The sequence below is a fragment of the Elgaria multicarinata genome, chromosome 11, assembly GCF_023053635.1.
Source record: "Elgaria multicarinata webbii isolate HBS135686 ecotype San Diego chromosome 11, rElgMul1.1.pri, whole genome shotgun sequence".
Taxonomy (NCBI): Eukaryota; Metazoa; Chordata; class Lepidosauria; order Squamata; family Anguidae; genus Elgaria; species Elgaria multicarinata.
In genome coordinates, this window is record NC_086181.1 from 33,350,493 (window position 1) to 33,369,531 (window position 19,039).

Below are 19,039 nucleotides of genomic sequence, written 5' to 3' on the forward strand. Positions count from 1 at the left end.
TTAGATGGAAAAAAGTCCTACAACTCCCAGTATTCCCCAGCCAGCCATGCCCAAAGTGAATTACACGGTGGTGTTCAGAGAATTTAAATCAACAGCCTTTCACTCCCCCTTCCTTGGGATACATGAGTGTGTGTGTGTGGGGGGGGCGCACTCTCCTTACCTGGTTTCATCAGAACCTGATTGAAAAGATATTGGAAATCATTCCTGACCCTATTATTTCCAGATCTTAAGTGGGGGGGGGGGGATCTTGGCTTCGCTATGGGTCATTTGCTGAAAAAAATGGCTTAAGCTGGCGTTCATGGGATCCATGCAACATAACTGTCTTGGGGAACTGCTCTCATCTACCACAAGGATATCACCAGGCTCACTGTTCCTCACTGTTTGAACAAGCATGAACTGTTTAAATGCACTAGACCGAAATAATATTGTTTTTCGTTTTAATTTTTTAAAATAATATCAAATAAATACATTTCCAGCATTGAATTAATCTTCCAAGAAAGACTCTGGTCCATGACTCCCCAATACCATGATACCCGTAGGAACCTCCCAACAGGTGTTTTTGGAAATTGAAGAAATAAAGATTGCATTACTGTCACTATTTGAAGATTTAAAATGTGGAAAAGAAATTAAAGAATTGATATCGAGTTTGCTGACTGCAGCACGATTGATGATAGCTAGGAACTGGAAGATTCAGGGGGAATATTCTATTGAAGAGTGGTATAGAGAAGTTTAGGATATAGCTATTAATGATAAATTGACTTGTAATATTAAGTGGAGGAAAGGCATAATTAAAATAAATGAGTTTGAAGGAATCTGGAAACAGTTCCTAATATTTGTGTTTACTAAGGGAAGTGGGAAACCGCCAGCGGAAGAAAATATGAGATTTTGGAAGCAGGAATAGATCCCGAGGTGGAGGGTGCACTTATATGTTTAGAATGATTATATATGTAATGATAGGATAGGTTATAGTTAATATTTATCTTATATATGTATTCAACATTTATTCAAAATGTATGTAATATGTTGTGTTGTTGTTTCTTTTTTGTAAGATGTTTATTTTGTGTTTTAAAATAAAAATAAAATAAAAAAAGGAACCTCCCAACAGCGCCTGCAAAGCGCTCCACTCCCTTCCACCTTCAAATATTTATTTTTAGTAAAAAAATAAATAAACCTTGAAAAACAGGGTGCCAGGTTCTCCTTCCTGTCCTGAACCTGCTGCTGATCAGCTTTTCAGTGGGCAGGAAGATAAGGAAAAAGAATTGCTTCCTGGCCACACCTAATCTTCTTCCATTCACACAGATCTTTCTCCATCCAACCCTTTTCTTTGTGATTACCTTCGCTTCCACATACGAGGACAAGATCTGTGCCTCATGTAGTAAAGTCAGCTTATGCTTCATGTACATTTAAGAGCTGCTCCTAGTAGGAGAGTTGCCTGTGGAGAGTCCGGGCCTGAAAGTGAGAGAATCATCTGGAAGTAAGAAAGCTTGTGTGCATATGGAGTGGAGTTTCAAGGCCTAGAGGGGATCTACACATCGTCGTGAAGGCGCTTGCGTGCGCCTGCAGTGCGCCCCGAAACTCATTGTGTAGATCTCGCCCTATCCTGGCCAGAAGAGGAGGAGGAGGAGGAGGAGGAGGAAGTGGCCCCGCATCGCCCTTCGCGGGGACGGGGTGAAAAGTTTCCGGGCTCGGCGGCTTCGCTGGGGAATCCGGCCGCGTCCTTGCCGCTGCCCACCTCCCCGCCGGTCTCCTGCTGCCGGCGAAAGAGCCACCCGGGTCGGAGAGCTCGGCGGAAGAAGCCATCGCCCCACCTTCTTCCCCCGAGCTCTCCAACCTGGGTGGCTCTTTCGCCGGCAGCAGGAGGCCGGCGGGGAGGTGGGCGGCAGCGGCAAGGACGCGGCCGGATTCACCAGCGAAGTCGCCGAGCCCGGAAACTTTTCACCCCGTCCTCGCGAGGGGCGATGCGGGGCCGCCGCTGCCTCCTCCTCCTCCTCTTCTGGCCAGGATAGGGCGGGATCTACACAATGAGTTTCGGGGCACACTGCAGTCGCACGCAAGCGCCTTCACGACGATGTAGTTTGTGTTCCAAAAGACGAATCCAAATAAAGTACCTGTTGTTGTGTCCCTAAACTGGATCACTGTCCTCGCTGAAAAGTAACCTGTCTGGCTAAGCTGCTGGAGCAGCCAAAAATCTACGTAAGAATGTGATGCCATCATGGTGATGCCATATCCCTCTTGCGTGTTTATACCTCGTGGCACGCACAATGACATCTGCTGTGGTATCTTGGATAATACAGAATCAAAGGCAGAAAATAAAGCTAGAAAAGTGGCATACGGAATTTGTTATGTACCCCAACAATACTGGGAAAGAAGATTATTATTATATTATTATTAACAATATTCATATACCGATCAATTATCTAACACAGATTCCAGAGTGGTGAACATAATAAAAGAAAGAAGATTTAAAAAGCAAATTAAAATTGTTCTATTTAAAAACAAAGGAACTAGAAAAACAGTGGCTAGTCGGTTGAGGAAGGCTTCTTGAAACAGATGTTTTCAGGAGATGCCGGAAGCAGCCTAGTGTTTAGCATCTGCCTGACTTCCAGGGGCAGGGAGTTCCACAGAGAAGGGGCCACTACACTAAAGGCTCTTCTTCTGGTGGATTCCAATTGGGCCATCGGTCTATGTGGAACCACCAGGAGCAGGCCCTCCAATGACCTTAGTGACCTGGCAGATTGGTAAGGGAGAAGGCACTCTTTCAGGTATCCTGGGGTCCTTCCACACGCCGTAGTGAAGGCGCCTGCATGCGCCCCAACTACGGCCCCAAAACGATAGTGTGTACCTGTAGCCTGAAGAGGCGGAGGCGGCTGGGGAATCCGGGCGCGTCTGCTGCCGCCGCTGCCGCCGGCCTCCTGCTGCCGGGGTAAGAGCGACCCGGGTTGGAGAGCTCGGCTTCCGCCTCTGCCGAGCTCTCCGACCCGGGTCGCTCTTACCCCGGCAGCAGGAGGCCGGTGGGGAGGCGGCGGCAAGGACGCGCCCGGATTACCCAGCCGCCGCCACCTCCGTCTCTTCAGGCTACAGGTACACACTATCGTTTTGGGGCCGTAGTTGGGGCGCATGCAGGCGCCTTCACTACGGCGTGTGGAAGGGCCCCTGGTCCAAAGTTGTTTAGGGCTTTGTACACTAGTACAACAACCTTAAACCTGGCCTGGCAGCCAATAGGTAGCCAGTGCAGTTCCTCAAGCAAAGGAGTTATATTATGAAAAGAGGCAGCTCCTGACAACAGCTGAGCTGCTGTGTTCTGCACTAGCTCCAGCTTCCAGAGCAGGCCTCCTCGCCCTAGCTTCTAGCTGTGCTGTGCTCTTTCTCTCCCATTCACCTCCTTTTCTTGATGTTTCTCTCCACTCCCAGTCTCTAGTCTAGCCTCAGTATCTGCACCACTTTTCACTAGCCAGGCCCCCACAGCAGCCATTTTGTGACTAGCCACCTCCTGCAGGGTGGGCAGAAGGATCTGAGAGGAACCAAGCAGACCGGAGAATGTCAATGACAGCTGCAGTCACCCTTTCATTCTCTGCCCAGCGATTGCTCCTTTCCCATCTCACAGAGGCCGACTTTCTAACTCCAGTCTCCATGCTCCTCTTCTTCTGTGTCCCCTCTCTTCAGCCCAAGGGCCAAATTTCATTCCAGACAAGATTTTGGTGACCAAATCCCAGTCGTGGGTGGGGCCAAGAGCAAAAGGGGCGGGACCAACTGCCAAAAATACCAGCCTATTTTAGCGTAAAGCTGGGACTGCAATTACCGTATTTCTTCGATTGTAAGACACCATCGATTGTAAGACGCACACTAATTTCAGTACCACCAACAGGAAAAAAACCCTAAGACACACCCGCGATTCTAAGACGCACCCCATTTTTAGAGATGTTTATATGGGGGGAAAAGTGTGTCTTAGAATCAAAGAAATAGGGTAACTCAGCCTTAGCAGAGGCATTTCAACCTTTAGGAATGGGGGGAAAACTGCACAAAAACATTGGTGGTTGAGGAGAAGGGGGTGCTGAATTGGCCCAAGGGAGGGACGTGAACCTCCACCCCAAACCTGAGCGCTGGATTGGGACCTGTGTCTTTACCGTGGTATTGAAAAGGAATTTCAGCAAGTGTCCTTTGTAGGCATGCAGCACCTGGTGAAATTCCCTCTTCATCACAACAGTTAAAACTGAAGAAGCCCTGCACTCTTTTGTATCAGGTCACTCTGGTATAGCTCCTGCAGAGATCCGGGTTCTAGTCCCCACTCAGCCATGGAAACCCACTGGGTGGCTTTGGGCTAGTCACAGACTTTCAGCCCAACCCACCTCACATGGTTGTTGTTGTGAGGATAAAGAGTGGAGAGGAGGAGGATTATGTACGCTGCCTTGGGTTCCTTGCAGGAAAAAAGGCGGGATAGAATTAGAAATGCAATAATAAATAATAAATAAAATTGTTTACAACTTCTCCCATCCTCCTCACAGCCCGGGACTGTGGCTCCCATCATTACCACCTTCTGCATCCCCCCTGAACACCCGTGCCTCAGACTCCATTTCCTCTTCTTCCCGCCTCTCCTCTTCCTCATTGCACATCTGGCGGCACCTCCTGTTCCAGCAGAACCGCAGGTTAAAGTAGCCACTGCAGGCTATGATGAAAAGGATGGAGGTGAAAACCAGGCTCCACAACGCAACCCGTTTTTCGGCCCTCTCTTTCACTGTGCATTCGATAGATAGTGGGCACCGCCCAATTCCTCCAATGCACAACCACGTGAGCCCCAAAAGCCTGGGCATCATGAAGAGAATAACGTAACAGAGGAAGCAGATCTCAAGAGCTAGGAGTAGTCCCACCCAGACGTCAAAGAGAGGTACCCCACAGATCTTCGTGATGGACATCTTGGCTTCCTCCTGCGGCCCGGGAGGGCTTCCTCTATGTCTGTTGTGGGTGGGCTCAGTGCAACAGCAGGGCTCATTCTGGGGTTCATGCTGGGGCCCCACGTTGTGACAGGGATCATGTGTCTCAGCGCATGTACAGGCTGCATTGCCATGGCAACACAATGTCGGTCCAGGGGCCAGGCCAGGTCCTGCCATGATATTCTTCCTGCCAATGGGCCTGCAGTTGGAAGCCATGGGCCTGCTACTGGCATCAAAAACCACATGGCGTTTGGGGTGCATCTTATTCCCCTGAACCGGCCTGCGTTTGATGGCCATGTTTGCCTGGCCATCCATCCTTGGGTGGAGAGTAATACGGCCCCTGCCGGCTTCAGCGGCTGCCTTGCATTTGGCTTCCATGCTGTGTCTTCCATCTTCACAGTATCTGGGGGGCATCTTACTTTGGCCGGTGTATCTCACACGGGTCCCCATCATGTACACATGGTCAGTAGATTCAACACCTCCACATTCTTCAGGGTCTATGTATCTCGGGAGGAAGGCCTCATTGTGTTCGTCAGCCGGCCAACACTGGGGGCCCATTTGGCCTTTATAAGGGGAGCTGCCCATGGGAACAGGGGGGCACCTAGTGGGCTCATTATACTGTTCTGTTTCACCACAATAGGGCCTGGCATTGGTTTGCTTTGTATGACTTTGGAAGGGAGACAGTCCATATTGATCTGCCCCAGAAGAATGTGCGCTCATCTTGCTGGGCCTGAGATCCGTTGAACATACACTCGTTTTGTGCTGACCCATGTCGTAACAGTTGACAGGCATTTTGGTTTGGCCCATGGGCTCAGGCTGGGAAGGCATGCCGTGCCGTCCAACTTCATAAGGACCAACGCCTGCATCAGTGCCGTATCCTCCAGCCATGTGGGGCACACGTCTCCCATCCCAACTATGCCAGTCATGCCAATCAGCATAGTGAGGATGGGGGCGATGGTGGGGATGGGTTGATGGGTCATGATGGTGGGTATAGCTACTTGGGAGGCCATCTCTCCCAACCGTGTAGATGGTGGACATGTCAGCCACGCCTCCATGGGGTAGTGATTCAACAATAACTAGGCCTTTGTCGCTATCCTCTTTCTCCTTCTCATCCCCCTTTTTCTTTTTCTTGGGGCTGGTGAGCCTCATAAGCCCTATAAGGAGGAGCAACACGATGAACTCCAGCCCCCACATGGCCGAGATGGAGATCGGGAAATGTTCGTTTTGGCATAGGGCCCAGCAGAAGTCCCGTGACCTCTCGCCTATATCCTCGGGCAAATTGCATTCGATATACTCCCTTGTCAAATCCCAGGGGCCGTTGGAGAAGAAGATGGCCACAATGCGGAGACCCAGCAGGAAGTACCATGGTCCAACACCCTTGCAGTCGAGTGCACCCGAGAGGGAGGACAGTAGTGGTCGGAAGACGTGGATAAGGCCCGAAAGGATGATGGACATCTGTGGGCAACGACAAAAAAAAGGAGAGGTTTGGTCTAAACAAGAACCTGAACGGCGAAGCTGCTCAGGGCCAGCATCAGGGTTTGGCATAGCTGGGCATCACCGGGTGCTGCGTGCATAAAAATGACACGTGGTGAAACTCCCTTTTCTATGTAACTGTTAAAGATACAGGAACCCTGTCCTCCTTTCCATATGGTCACCCTAACCTACGCTCCAGCACTGACATTTCCTTCCCCTTCTCCTCCTTAATTCTTTTAATTCGTCTCTTGATCATCTTTTCCTCTCCCTGCTGTATGGCCAGGCTGGGCCTGTTTATAAGGTGGACACTTATGCATTGCCAAAGAAAGGGACACCCATTTGCAGATACTAATATATGCACATTTAGAAATAATATCTGCAATGTAAACAAAAATGCAATACATCGCACTATAGTGAGCAAGACTGACCATGTGACTGTGTTTCTGCTGCCCAGGTACCCACTCTTGATGGGCAACTCCAGGGCTGCTGACCTCCCTTCTTATGGCTCTGTATCTTTAAACTAGACTTGAACTAGGAAGCCCATCAAACAGAGGACCCCTTTAAATGGAGGACTGTCTTCTATAAAGTAGGACACCTGACAACCCAACAGTGTTAACCTCTTTTAACAGGAATGTTACAGCTACTGCTGATAGTCCATTTCTTTGCGAGGCAGATTGTTGCTTAATAGTCAAATGATAAGATGGTTTTCTTATAGTAGAGAATGACTAGGTTCACACAACACACTAACCCACACTTAGTGGTTGAGTGTGGGTTGTTGTTGAACTGTGGTTTGTTGAACCATGGGTTAGCATGTTGTCCAAACCCAGGACATTTTCTTCGGGGTGGCTTCTTAACCATGCAGCATGGCTTTCCCCCGCTCAAACAAGCCACCTGGAGAACCCATGGTTTGATGTTGGGTTGTTCAGGGTAGTTAACAAGCCACGCTGCATGCTTGACCAGCCACGCTGTAGAATACATGCTAGTGCATTCAGACAACATGCTAACCCACCGTTCAGCAACCCACACATAACCACTAAGTTTGTGTGTTGTGTGAACCTTGTCTTTGTGATTTGAATGAGATTCCTATGAAGAGGGTGACATGCTTCCAGTTGACAGGATAGGGGAAGTATTTTCGTGGTGGTGGGGAAACAAACAGGAGTTTTAAAAGTAAGTCTGCAAAGAGACAGAGAGAGGGAGAGTTGGCTGTGAGTTGGCTGAAGGAGAGGCACCTTTCCCTGGGAACCTGGTATAGGTTAGTGAATCAGTTTTCTAGTAGGAGTGTGTCTTTGCCTCCAGCCATGTTCTGCTTAAAAATAAAGTGCTATTCCAAACAGAAATTGCAACCCACATGAGAGGTGAGAAAACAAGAGCAAGGCACAGCAGCTAAAGATGACAACCAGGAGTAGGGTGACCACATGAAAAGGAGGACAGGGTTCAGTCAGAACTCTAAAGGAGCCATCCAAGGTGCGGAGCAGAAGGGTATAGGGTTTAGTCATTCTTAGAGTAGACCCATTGAAATCAATGGGACTAGTTAGGGGTGTTTTTTTTTGTTGTTGTTAAAATAGGTCTACTCTAAATTTGGCTTAACCTGGATCTAATCTACAGCTTTTAAGTCTAGCTTGAGGGACATGTATTATTGATAGGTAAACTCCTTTGAGATAATCAAATAATTTCATGCTGTATGTTTCTGGTTTACCTGTCCTGCGTGTAGCCTCTTTTCCAGGAACAGCTGTAACTCTTAACCTTCTTGGGAAAAGGGCCAGTGTTACTGATGTTGTACAAACATTCCTTTGTTAGGTGGATTCCTAATTAATAGTCTGGGATGGTTGGTTAATTTTCATCTACGAGAACCAATGTTTAGTTAGGTCAGGAGTGGCAGAAGGACGATCTCCAGAGGTTTTGGAGTTAAACTCCTAAAAAGGCCCTGCTAGCTTGCCAATGGTTGGGAATGCTGGGAGTTGAAGTCCAAAACATCTGGAGATCTACTTTCTGCCCTGAGTTGAGATGATCTCCTGATAGCTGGGAACCTCTCTGAGTTTTTGAATGAAATACCTGTGTGAGGGAGAGAAAGGGAGGGAGAGAGGATTGCTCTTTGGAGAGCTGATATGAACTGCGAATTTACTGCCTTGTGGGAATGCCTCTTTCCCTCCACTTACATTGTGCATGAATATTTGTAAATACAAGAAATATTACAAATATTACAAAGGAATCTTAAGTCTCCAGTGCTCTCTCTTATCATGAACCAAAGGAAACTAAAACAGGTAGCAATGTTCCTCAAACCATTCTCCATTTCCTCACTGCCACATTTTCACATTCCCATTCTTTTTCTTTCCTTCGGATTTGCCGCCTCTCATTTCTTCTCTCATCTAGCCCCAACAGAAAAATCTTTCTGCCATTAACATGTTATTCTGTTCATTTATTTCCATTTCCAGCTCGTCTCATCATGAACTCAAGTATTTTCCAGGAGAGTAGACAAAGAAACCATAGACAGATATATACTTGATTCCATTTTAATCCTGTGCAATCCTTACTAGGAAGGAAATCATGAGCATAAAAATTGGTTGGCTGCCTCTGCCTTGATGCAATACGTTTGGGACAAATCTATTCAATACTCAATTTATGGCAATATTAAAAAAACAATGGCAGAGCACTTCATCCTTCCAAGGCACTCTGTCATGGATCTTAAAGTGGCCACTTTAAAATCACTCCACTGGCTGCTGATTAGTTTCCAGGTGAACAACAAAGTGTTGGTCATTACCTTTAAATAGGGTGACCATATGGAAAGGAGGACAGGGCTCCTGTATCTTTAACAGTTGTATTGAAAGGGGAATTTCTGCAGGTGTCACTTGTATATATGGAGAACATTGTGAAATTTCCTCGTCATCACAACAGTTAAAGCTGCAGGTGCCCTGCCCTCTTTTAAATCGGGTCACTCCCTTTTCTATGCAACTGTTAAAGATACAGGAGCCCTGTCCTCTTTTTCATATGGTCACCCTACTTTAAAGCCCTACATGGTTTGAGTCCAGGTTACCTGTGGGATTGCCTTCTCCTGTACAATCTGCCCCGCACACTCAGGTCCTCTGAGGAGAACTTACTCCAGCCAGCCAAAACTAGGCTGACAACTGTTACCCAGAGGAACTTTTCTTCTGTTGCCCCCAGACTGTGGAACGGCCTGCCAGAGATTTGTCGACTTAACTCTCTCTCCGAGTTTAAGACAGCCATAAAGACTAATCTCTTCTGGCAGGCCTGCCCAGATGAATTTTAAACCTAAGAATTTGTAAAGATGTATTGATTGTTATTTTGTATTGGTTTTATATGCTCTTTTAATTAATTTTATGTATTTGATTTATATTGTATGTTTGTACTAATGTTGTTCCCTGCCTCGATCCAAAGGGAGAGGCAGGTAAGAAATTATTATCATTATTATTATTATTATTATTATTATTATTATTATTATTATTATTATTATTGTGCAGCGAAGAAACCTCAAAGGGAGATTAGAGTGGGAAATTGCTGAGTGATAATTTTTCAAGGGGTTTAATTCTATCCCCCAGAGGCTTGAATTCTGATAAAGGATCACACTACGTGTGTTAATTAGCTTTCCTAGTGACAGAATATTTCTGTTACGTTACACGTGCACAGCGAATGACCAATTTAATAATGTGATTGTCACTGCCAGTACTTCATGCACTTCCTTCTGATCTCACGGTTTACCATTCTTTCCTCCACCATCACACTATGTACTTTTCTTTTTTCTGCAGCTGTTAGAACTTGACTTTGTTCTTACTTTCACAGTGTTAGTTTTATTGTCCCCTGTGCCTCCTTGGTGCATTCTATTCCCTTTCTTATTATTTTATTATGATTTTATTAGAATGTAAGCCTATGTGGCACGGTGTTGCTGTTTTATTCTTTTACTATGTACAGCACCATGTACATTGATGGTGAAATAATAATAATAATAATAATAATAATAATAATAATAATAATAATAATAATATAAACCTGAAACTCTCCATAACACTCCACACATCTGATGAAGAGGGCTTTACTCTACGAAAGTTTCATAGAATCATAGAATAGCAGAGTTGGAAGGGGTCTACAAGGCCATCGAGTCCAACCCCCTGCTCAATGCAGGAATCCACCCTAAAGCATCCCTGACAGATGGTTGTCCAGCTGCCTCTTGAAGGCCTCTAGTGTGGGAGAGCCCACAACCTCACCAGGCAACTGATTCCATTGTCGTACTGCTCTAACAGTCAGGAAGCTTTTCCAGATGTCCAGCTGGAATCTGGCTTCCTTTAACTTGAGCCCATTATTCTGTGTCCTACACTCTGGGAGGATTGAGAAGAGATCCTGTCTCTCCTCTGTGTGACAACCTTTTAAGTATTTGAAGAGTGCTCTCATGTCTCCCCTCAATCTTCTCTTCTCCAGGCTAAACATGCCCAGTTCTTTCAGTCTCTCTTCATAGGGCTTTGTTTCCAGACCCCTGATCATCCTGGTTGCCCTCCTCTGAACACGCTCCAGCTTGTCTGTGTCCTTCTTGAATTGTGGAGCCCAGAACTGGACGCAATACTCTAGATGAGGCCTAACCAGGGCCGAATAGAGAGGAACCAGTACCTCACGTGATTTGGAAGCTATACTTCTATTAACGCAGCCCAAAATAGCATTTGCCTTTCTTGCAGCCATATCGCACTGTTGGCTCATATTCAGCTTGCGATCTACAACAATTCCAAGATCCTTCTTGTTTGTAGTATTGCTGAGCCAAGTATCCCCCATCTTGTAACTGTGCCTTTGGTTTCTATTTCCTAAATGTAGAACTTGGCATTTATCCCTATTAAATTTCATTCAGTTGTTTTCAGCCCAGCACTCCAGCCTATCAAGATCACTTTGAAGTTTGTTTCTGTCTTCCAGGGTATTAGCTCTCCCACCCAATTTTGTGTCATCTGCAAATTTGATAATTTACACTAGAATAAATGTGTTATTCGTTATAGTGCCTTAAGACTCTTTGTACTCTTTTTCAATTTATTTAGCATATCAAAAGGATCACTCCAACCAGGTTGAAGTGTGTGTGAGTGGGGTGGGGGCGCACAGGGGAATAATGTGCAAAAGGCTGGATACAAATAAATATAATAATAATAATAATAATAATAATAATAATAATAATAATAACAAAACTAAGTGTAAAATGATGTACACTGGGGCATATACACTAATGAGGTCTGAACTAGCTGTCACTATCCAGAGAGCTCTTGGGGTCATGATGGAAAAATCAATGAAAACATTGACTCAAAAGTACGGCAGCAGTGAAAAATGCACATTCCATGCTATGGATTGTTAGGGAAGGGAATTAAAACAAAATGAGCATTCTCAACATGTCTTTATATAATTCTGTGGTAGCCTTCCTCAATCTAGAGCTCTCCAGATATTTTAACTGCAACTTCCGTCGTCCCCAGCCCACATGGCCAATGCTGGCTGGGCATGATGGGAGTTTCAGTCCAACACATTTGGAGGCCACCAGGCTAGGAAATGTTGTTCTATGCTGTGTTCTGATAGCCGTGTTTCAAAACAACTATTGTGCAGCTGAGAAAGGTGTAACTAAGGCCAACAAAATGAGGGAAGGGTCAGAGTACCTTTTCTACAAAGGATGGTTAAAGCAGGCAGGATTTCTTCATTTAGAAAATAAAGATGACTAAAGGCACAGTCCTATGCATGTTTAGTCATAGAAAAGTCCTACAACTCTCAGCATTCCCTAGCCAGCATAAACAGCCCTAAAAGAGACCATGGTTTATGTGAGAGTTGTTTAATCCTCACACAACCCACATTCACTGGGTTCGCATGATATGATAACCCCTGTACAGGGGTTGCATATTCAAAATGGCAGCTGTATGTAACCCACATGCGCCACAGCCTCAGGAAGGGATGTAACCCGTGGTGGGCTGTTGTGTCATGCGATCAACCCCATGTGCTTCTTTCAGCGGTTGCTCGAGGGGTGTGTGATTTTTGCCTGAGAGAATCGCTCCCTGAGAGTAGCTGCTTGAGGAAAGCTGTCTGAAAGTTGCAAGCTTGGCTCCGTCTTGGAAGTACTTTCCTGCCATGGTGGAGGAGGAGGAGGAGGAGGAGGAGGAGGATGAGGATGGCATAACTGGAGAGGCAGAGGAGGAAGTGGCCAACTGGATATAAAACGGGGGGAGGGGGGCTCCCCTTCTGTCTCAGTCAGCAAAAAAGTGACGGCCACACTTGGTGTTCGCGGCAGCCTATTGGTAAATCCTTATCTCCAAGAAGAACTCAACATTGCAGGAAGTTGTGTTGATCCATGTCAACAAACCAGTTCCAGGCATTTTTATCTGCTGGGGCAGGACCGTGTAAACCTAATGCGCCTTAATTGCCCATCCAGAACCAAGCTACCCCATAATACTTCACATTGCAACAAGTAAGAATCTATTGTTGTTAGGAAAATCCATCCCCCCTCTAGCTATTTTGAGAATTGCAGTTAAGCTCAGGAGGAACAGGAAAGTCTGAGAAGCTGACAGATGACAGCGTCCCTGATAAATTTTTTTAAAGTCTCTGCAAGCCCTTGATCCACTGTTTGTTCATCTATCTATCTATCTATCTATCTATCTATCATTTTTATAGCCTGCTTTACAGCCAATATTGGTTCCAAAAGCAGCATGCAATTAAAATCCACACAATTATCATTATTATGACATGTGTATGTAGAGCAGACTCTTCAGTCCCTGGCAACGGGTGACATCGTCCAGGTTCCAGGCTCTTCCCTCTAGAGGGAGGGGTCAAAAGAACTGCAGGAGGGCTCAAGAGTGACTGGCTGATGGTAAAGGTGATGCAACCTGCCACTGAGGTGACCCCATCCGTTGCTGAATGGGTTGCTCAAATTCAAATCCCATTGAGGTCAGGAGGACATTTCCTACCAAGGGCTTGTCTATATGGCTTCTTTACCCCGACCTAAATGCACATGTTCGTGTTTTAAGTTACATGACGCAGCCGTCCATTAGGCTCAGCGCTGGGTTTTAACTCCAATAATGCGCATATTTGCATTCGCGATTTACCGCAACTTTTAGATTGGGTCCAAGTTTGCACCGCGTTATGGCTGTGTGTCTTTGGGGGAGTTATGTCGGATTTTGACATGTGGGCGGAGCTTTGAGGGTAGGATAATGTGATTGGCCCATTTCCCAATTTTGCACCAATCCGCTGCCTCCTTTGTTCGCGCCAATTTTAGTTTGAAGTCTCTCTGCGGAGCTTTGCAGAGAAAGCTTCTTAATACAAATTTATTCCTCTGTTTATATATATATTCCTTTCCCTCTGTAGCCTCGTCTCCCCCGCTCCCACTCGGTTTGTGTGTTATATTAGTCTGCGGAGCTCTGCAGATAAGATTTATAGCTTCGTTGACTTCTACTCTTTATCATCATATATGGGATAATGCGATAATGTGCACATGCGCATTAATAACTCACTAAAAAAATAATTCAGGAAATAAATCGCTGTTGCTGCTGCAGTGTGACACTCTTTATCTACTTTCGAATCAATGAAAAACCGGGTTTTTATTAAATGAGGAGCTATCCCACTGTCATATAGACGAGGGCCAAGTAAAAACATTTAGCTTTGTAATGCACTCTACTTGGGGCTGCCTTTAAAAGTGGTTCAGAAAGTGCAACCTTGACTGCCCAATTGTGGCAAGTGCTAAGCACTGAGCTTGTTCAGTATTATAGCAGCTGCACTGACTGCCAGGATGAGTTTTTTTGGCCCTAATTTAAAGTAGCTTTTAAAGTCCCAAAGGGTTTGGGTCCAGGTTATTTGAAGGACCATCTTCACCCGTAACAAGCTACATGAACTTCAACATCAACCTCAGAGGTCCTGTTGCGTGTTCATCTGACAAAATAACCAGGCTGGTGGGCACAAGGGACGGGGCCTTTTCGGTAGTGGCCCTGTGTTCCAATTGATGTCTGCCAGACCCCATCATTTACAGGCCTTCAAGTGGATTCCAAATTGGTACCTTTATTACTTTGGCCTAGAACTGAGTTAGGATTTTATCGCGTGCCGTTATGTACATGGGGTTATCAAGATTTCATTTTTAGTTTTGATTTTATTATTGATATTATCAGCATCATTTTATTGTGTTTTGTGACTTTTTAAATTTGGTACACCACTTTGGGAGGGTTTAGTTTAAAAGGCAACTAATTGTTTGTTTTTTTTAAAAAAAACTTTTTTTAGAGAAAACAATTGTGCCGAAGACACCGTTTCCTAACCTGTTTAAGCTGGCCTGCTGAAATGAAGCCAAGAGTCAACCATTGGGACTATCTGAGTTCAGCAGTGGAGTAAGAAGATGTCCTTCTGCCCTTAGATCTCCACAGACGGAGAATTTTTCACTCAACTTGTCAGAATCATCACGCACAGCAAGTCGCCATCAATGGGGCAACCTCAAAAGACGTTGTTCCCTTTTAGGAGCTATTTTGAGGAAACAGTAAGGCTGATTGTCTTTCCTGCTGTTTGATTCCCCCTACACGGGCAGGACTGGGATTTGGTTGCTTAGCCAACACACCACACACATACATCACCAGGTGTTTACGGGCATGTGACATTAATTTTACTGCACCTATGCTGACTGTCTGGCGGTTTATATGCGATTGCAAACTTTTATGAGATTTTATTAAAATGATCGGGTTGGATGCAGACTTAGACACGCTTGGAGCAGACTTAATGGAATGTGTTAATCATGACTCAGTGAAGTCCCATTTATTTCAGTGGGTCCTCCAGATGCATGAATAAGACTGGCTGCAAACCATTGTAATGTTGATCTGTGAGCAGCCTCAGAAACCTCGTTTTAAGGCCAGGCACAGTGTTTTAAAGGATCTAGTAGGAGTATACAAAGCCTTAAACAACTTGGGACCAGAATACCCAGAATAGAGTGCCTTCTCCCTTACCAACCTGCCTGGTCACTGAGGTAATCTGAATGCATGTTCCTGGTGGTTCCACATAGACCTATGGTCTATTGGAATCCACCAGGAGAAGAGCCTTCAGGGAGGTGGCCCCCTTCCGCCGAAATTATATGCCTTTGGAGGTCAGGCAGGCAGCAGCATTGTATTATTTCCAGCACTTCCTGAAAGCATCCTTGTTTCAGGAAGCTTTCCTTGAGTGACTAGCAAGTTACCAGAACTTGCTTTGTATCAGAACTTACGTAGTTCTTTTAAAAAGAAACATTTTAATATGGTGTTGTTATTCTTTTGTTCTATTTGCTGTTTACCGTTCTGAAATCTTTTGGATGGGGAGCAGTATATAAATATTGTAAATAAATAAATAAATGCACAAATAAACAACAAATGAAGCTGTGATCTGTGGACTTGAACATTCCTCTGTTCTCTGGTTCCCCTCTAAAGCACCTCTCTGGCACTCTGGTTGCCCTTCACAGGCCTGATGTTTCGGAGTTTCCTTGCATGAGGTGACTCCAACCTGCCACACTGCTGTGCCACCCACAACACCCTTCCCCAACTTGGTGCCCTCCTGGCCTGCTGGCTGGAAGTAATGGAAACTGTGATCCAACACATCTGAAGGATGCCCAGCTGGTGGATGCTGATCTGCCAGTTCCTGCATCTTTCTCAGAAAAGACATGCCCCAAGTGAGCCTCTCCGTCCTAGCCACCAGGAAGGGCTTCTCAGTTATCTCTCCTCCGTACCTGATATCCTGGCTACGTGGGTCTCCCCCTCTTCTTTCATTCGTCTCGCTTTGGAGTCTGGTCTCTCCTGCCAAAGCTCAAGTAGATCCTGTGTCCTGGAGAGTGTATCCCAGTTTGGAGGCTGTCAAAAAACCTGCCAGCCAGACAAGAGCAAAGATAAAAATGCCGATACGTGACACCGGCTGACAATATATTGGGTCACTCCCTTCACACGCTGATCCCTGCCCCTGGCTTTCGACTGCCAGTGCATTCCACAGCCACCCACAGGGCATCTCCGGGTGTTGCAATGAAACAAGCAGCCCTTCCCAGTCGTCAGGATGATTCACTCTGCTGCACGGAGGAGCCTACAGCCAAAGATATTTCACAGACATGTATCCTGCCTACACACAACAAACCACGAAGATGCTGCCCTGGACCACTGAGACTTTGATGAGGAAAACGCTGGCCACTCCAAAGAAAAACTCGTATCAGAAAAACTCATGAGGACAAAAAAGGAAAAAAGGAAAAAAGGAAAAGAAAAGAAAGCATAAGAAAAGAAAAGAAAATGCAATAAGAAAGGAAAGAAAAAAGGAAATATGATAAGAAAAACTCATCTCCACTAGAATCAAAGCCTCTCCCCTTCTCCTCCTCCTCCTCCGAGTCCTTCCTCAAATTCAGTTCTTTTACAAACTTAGACCAGCCCCGGTGCCACCCCAAAGCATTTTCCCATGTGAAGCAAAAAACCAGTAGTGTAATGGAGGCAGGGCTCCCAGGGATGCAGCCCCAGCACTTTTTTGTCAGTAGGGTCAGTGACATCCTCCTCCGCCCCCCTCAGAATTCCCTTTTCCATCTGAGCTTAGTGTTGCCATCCTCACAGTAGCTGTTGGGGAAGCGAATTTCCCCATCAACAAATAGATTGTTCCTTGTTGCAATGCAAAATATTTCGGGGTGCCTTGCTCTTGAATCTCTACCTATAAAGCTGAAAGTATGTGTGTGGGAAGTATGACCGGAAATATTAGAAAAATCTAAAAACACAAAATTTTGGGTTTAAAGTATTTTTTTAAAAGAATTTAATAAAAAAAACTAGGCTTATGCCTACAACTCCCAGCATGCCTTGGGCAGAACCCCCAGCATGCCTTGGGTGGGAGGCCAGACTTACTGGCCTTTGGTGGCCATTGTGAGTGCATGGATGGGTGGTCACTGTATGCTTTTCACAACCCGGGGGGGATCTACACTACTGCTTTAAAGTGCTTTAAAACAGTTTTGACAACTGTTGGGGCCCAGGACACAACTGCATATACAGGTTTCAAAACGTTTTCAAAGTGCTTTAAAGCACTTTAAAAGCAATAGTGTAGATCCCCCCCAGACTCCTAAGGTTGGTCTCGAGTAGTCAACCCAGTGACCATATGACCGGATTTGTCTGGGCTTATGGTAACAAATCCGGGAGGGGGAGGGGAAATCCGGATTTTTCCCATCTTCCCCAGCCAAAGAGCAGCTCTAATGGGAATTAACAAAAATGCTTATAACTCCGTCATTTTTAAAGATAAAGATATGAAACTTGGCACGATGGTAGCTCTTAGGAAGGGCTTTAGAATAACCAAATTTGAAACAGATCTGTTCATCCATTGATTTTTTAGGAATTTTTTCATAATTGAGGTTTTAAAATTATTATTTTTAAATACGTAATTTTTAAAGATAAAGAGATGAAACTTTGCACTATGATAGGTTTTAGGTAGAGCTTTAGCCATACCAAATTTTAAATAGATCCGTTCATCCATTGATTTTTTAGGAATTTTTTAATAATTGAGGTTTTAAAATTATTATTTTTTAAATCGTCATTTTTAAAGATAAAGACATGAAACTTCGCACCATGATAGGTTTTAGGTAGAGCTTTAGCCATACCAAATTTGAAACAGATCTGTTTATCCATTGCTTTTTTAGGAATTTTTTAATAATTGAGGTTTTAAAATTATTTTTAAAATCGTCATTTTTAAAGATAAAGAGATGAAACTTTGCACCGTGATAGGTTTTAGGTAGAGCTTTAGCCATATCACATTTGAAACAGATCTGTTCATCCATTGCTTTTTTAGGAATTTTTTAATAATTGAGGTTTTAAAATTATTTTGTAGAACAGATTTGTCTTAAATGTGTGCTGTAAAATCAGACATGTGACCAAGGCTATGTTTGGGTGGGCACGCCCCCTTGGTGCTAGACATGCCCCCTTGGGGGCCGACCATGTTGTCCTCCTTTTAGGTTTCCAAAATATGGTCACCCTACATAAAAGGAAACAACCCACATAAATGGGCTGCATCTGTTTGTGGTGCCTCCTCTCACCTGCAGTGCATGATTTTAAAATCATAACTAGATACTACAGTGTGACTTTGAGAGGCTGAACTCTGAACATGCTCAAAGGCACCCCATCCTGATATTGCTGTTTTCTCAGAATCTGGGGCAAGTGCATGTGCGACTTTTGCCCTTAAGAGGGAGGGTGACAGGGGAGGAACTCTGTGCATGCCCAGAAACAGGCCCAAAGAAGGGGGGCTCCTGATGAAGCACTTGGTGGACAAGAAGCATGGGCCAAGGCAGTCCCAGCAAGATATAGCTGGAGCTGGTCACATCCACTGATAGCCGCTTACATCCCCTCCTCAGCAATGCTACTCCTCACACTATATCAAGGAGCAGCATCTGCAATGAGACGAGGGACGTAGGGAAGTGCCTCTCAGAGGACGCAGGCACCTGCAGGCTGCCAAAGGCATGCTGGGAGGTGGAGTACCGGCATGTAGAGTGGCTGATTTTAAATAAAGCATGGGTCAGTAAGCCAGGTCACGATCTCTCAATCCTAACTCACTAACTGTCTTTGTTCTCCTTCTCCCTAACTTTCTCCAACTGCCACTAACCCCGCCCACCATTCCATTCTAGCCTCAGCTATCAGTCATTCCTCTATTCACTCTTCTGTTTCTATGGTATAGTCAGGCTT

At 45.3% G+C, this 19,039-nt stretch overlaps 1 protein-coding gene across 1 annotated transcript; it reads right to left on the bottom strand.

Annotated features, from left to right (window-relative positions):
* Positions 1-4,496: 4,496 nt before the first annotated feature.
* Positions 4,497-16,213, bottom strand: LOC134405660 (uncharacterized). The gene is made up of 2 exons (XM_063136905.1): positions 16,084-16,213; positions 4,497-6,383 (listed from the first exon to the last, which is right to left on the bottom strand). The coding sequence occupies exon 2, from the start codon at positions 6,381-6,383 to the stop codon at positions 4,497-4,499; it is 1,887 nt and encodes a 628-aa protein (XP_062992975.1). The 5' UTR covers positions 16,084-16,213.
* Positions 16,214-19,039: the final 2,826 nt, after the last annotated feature.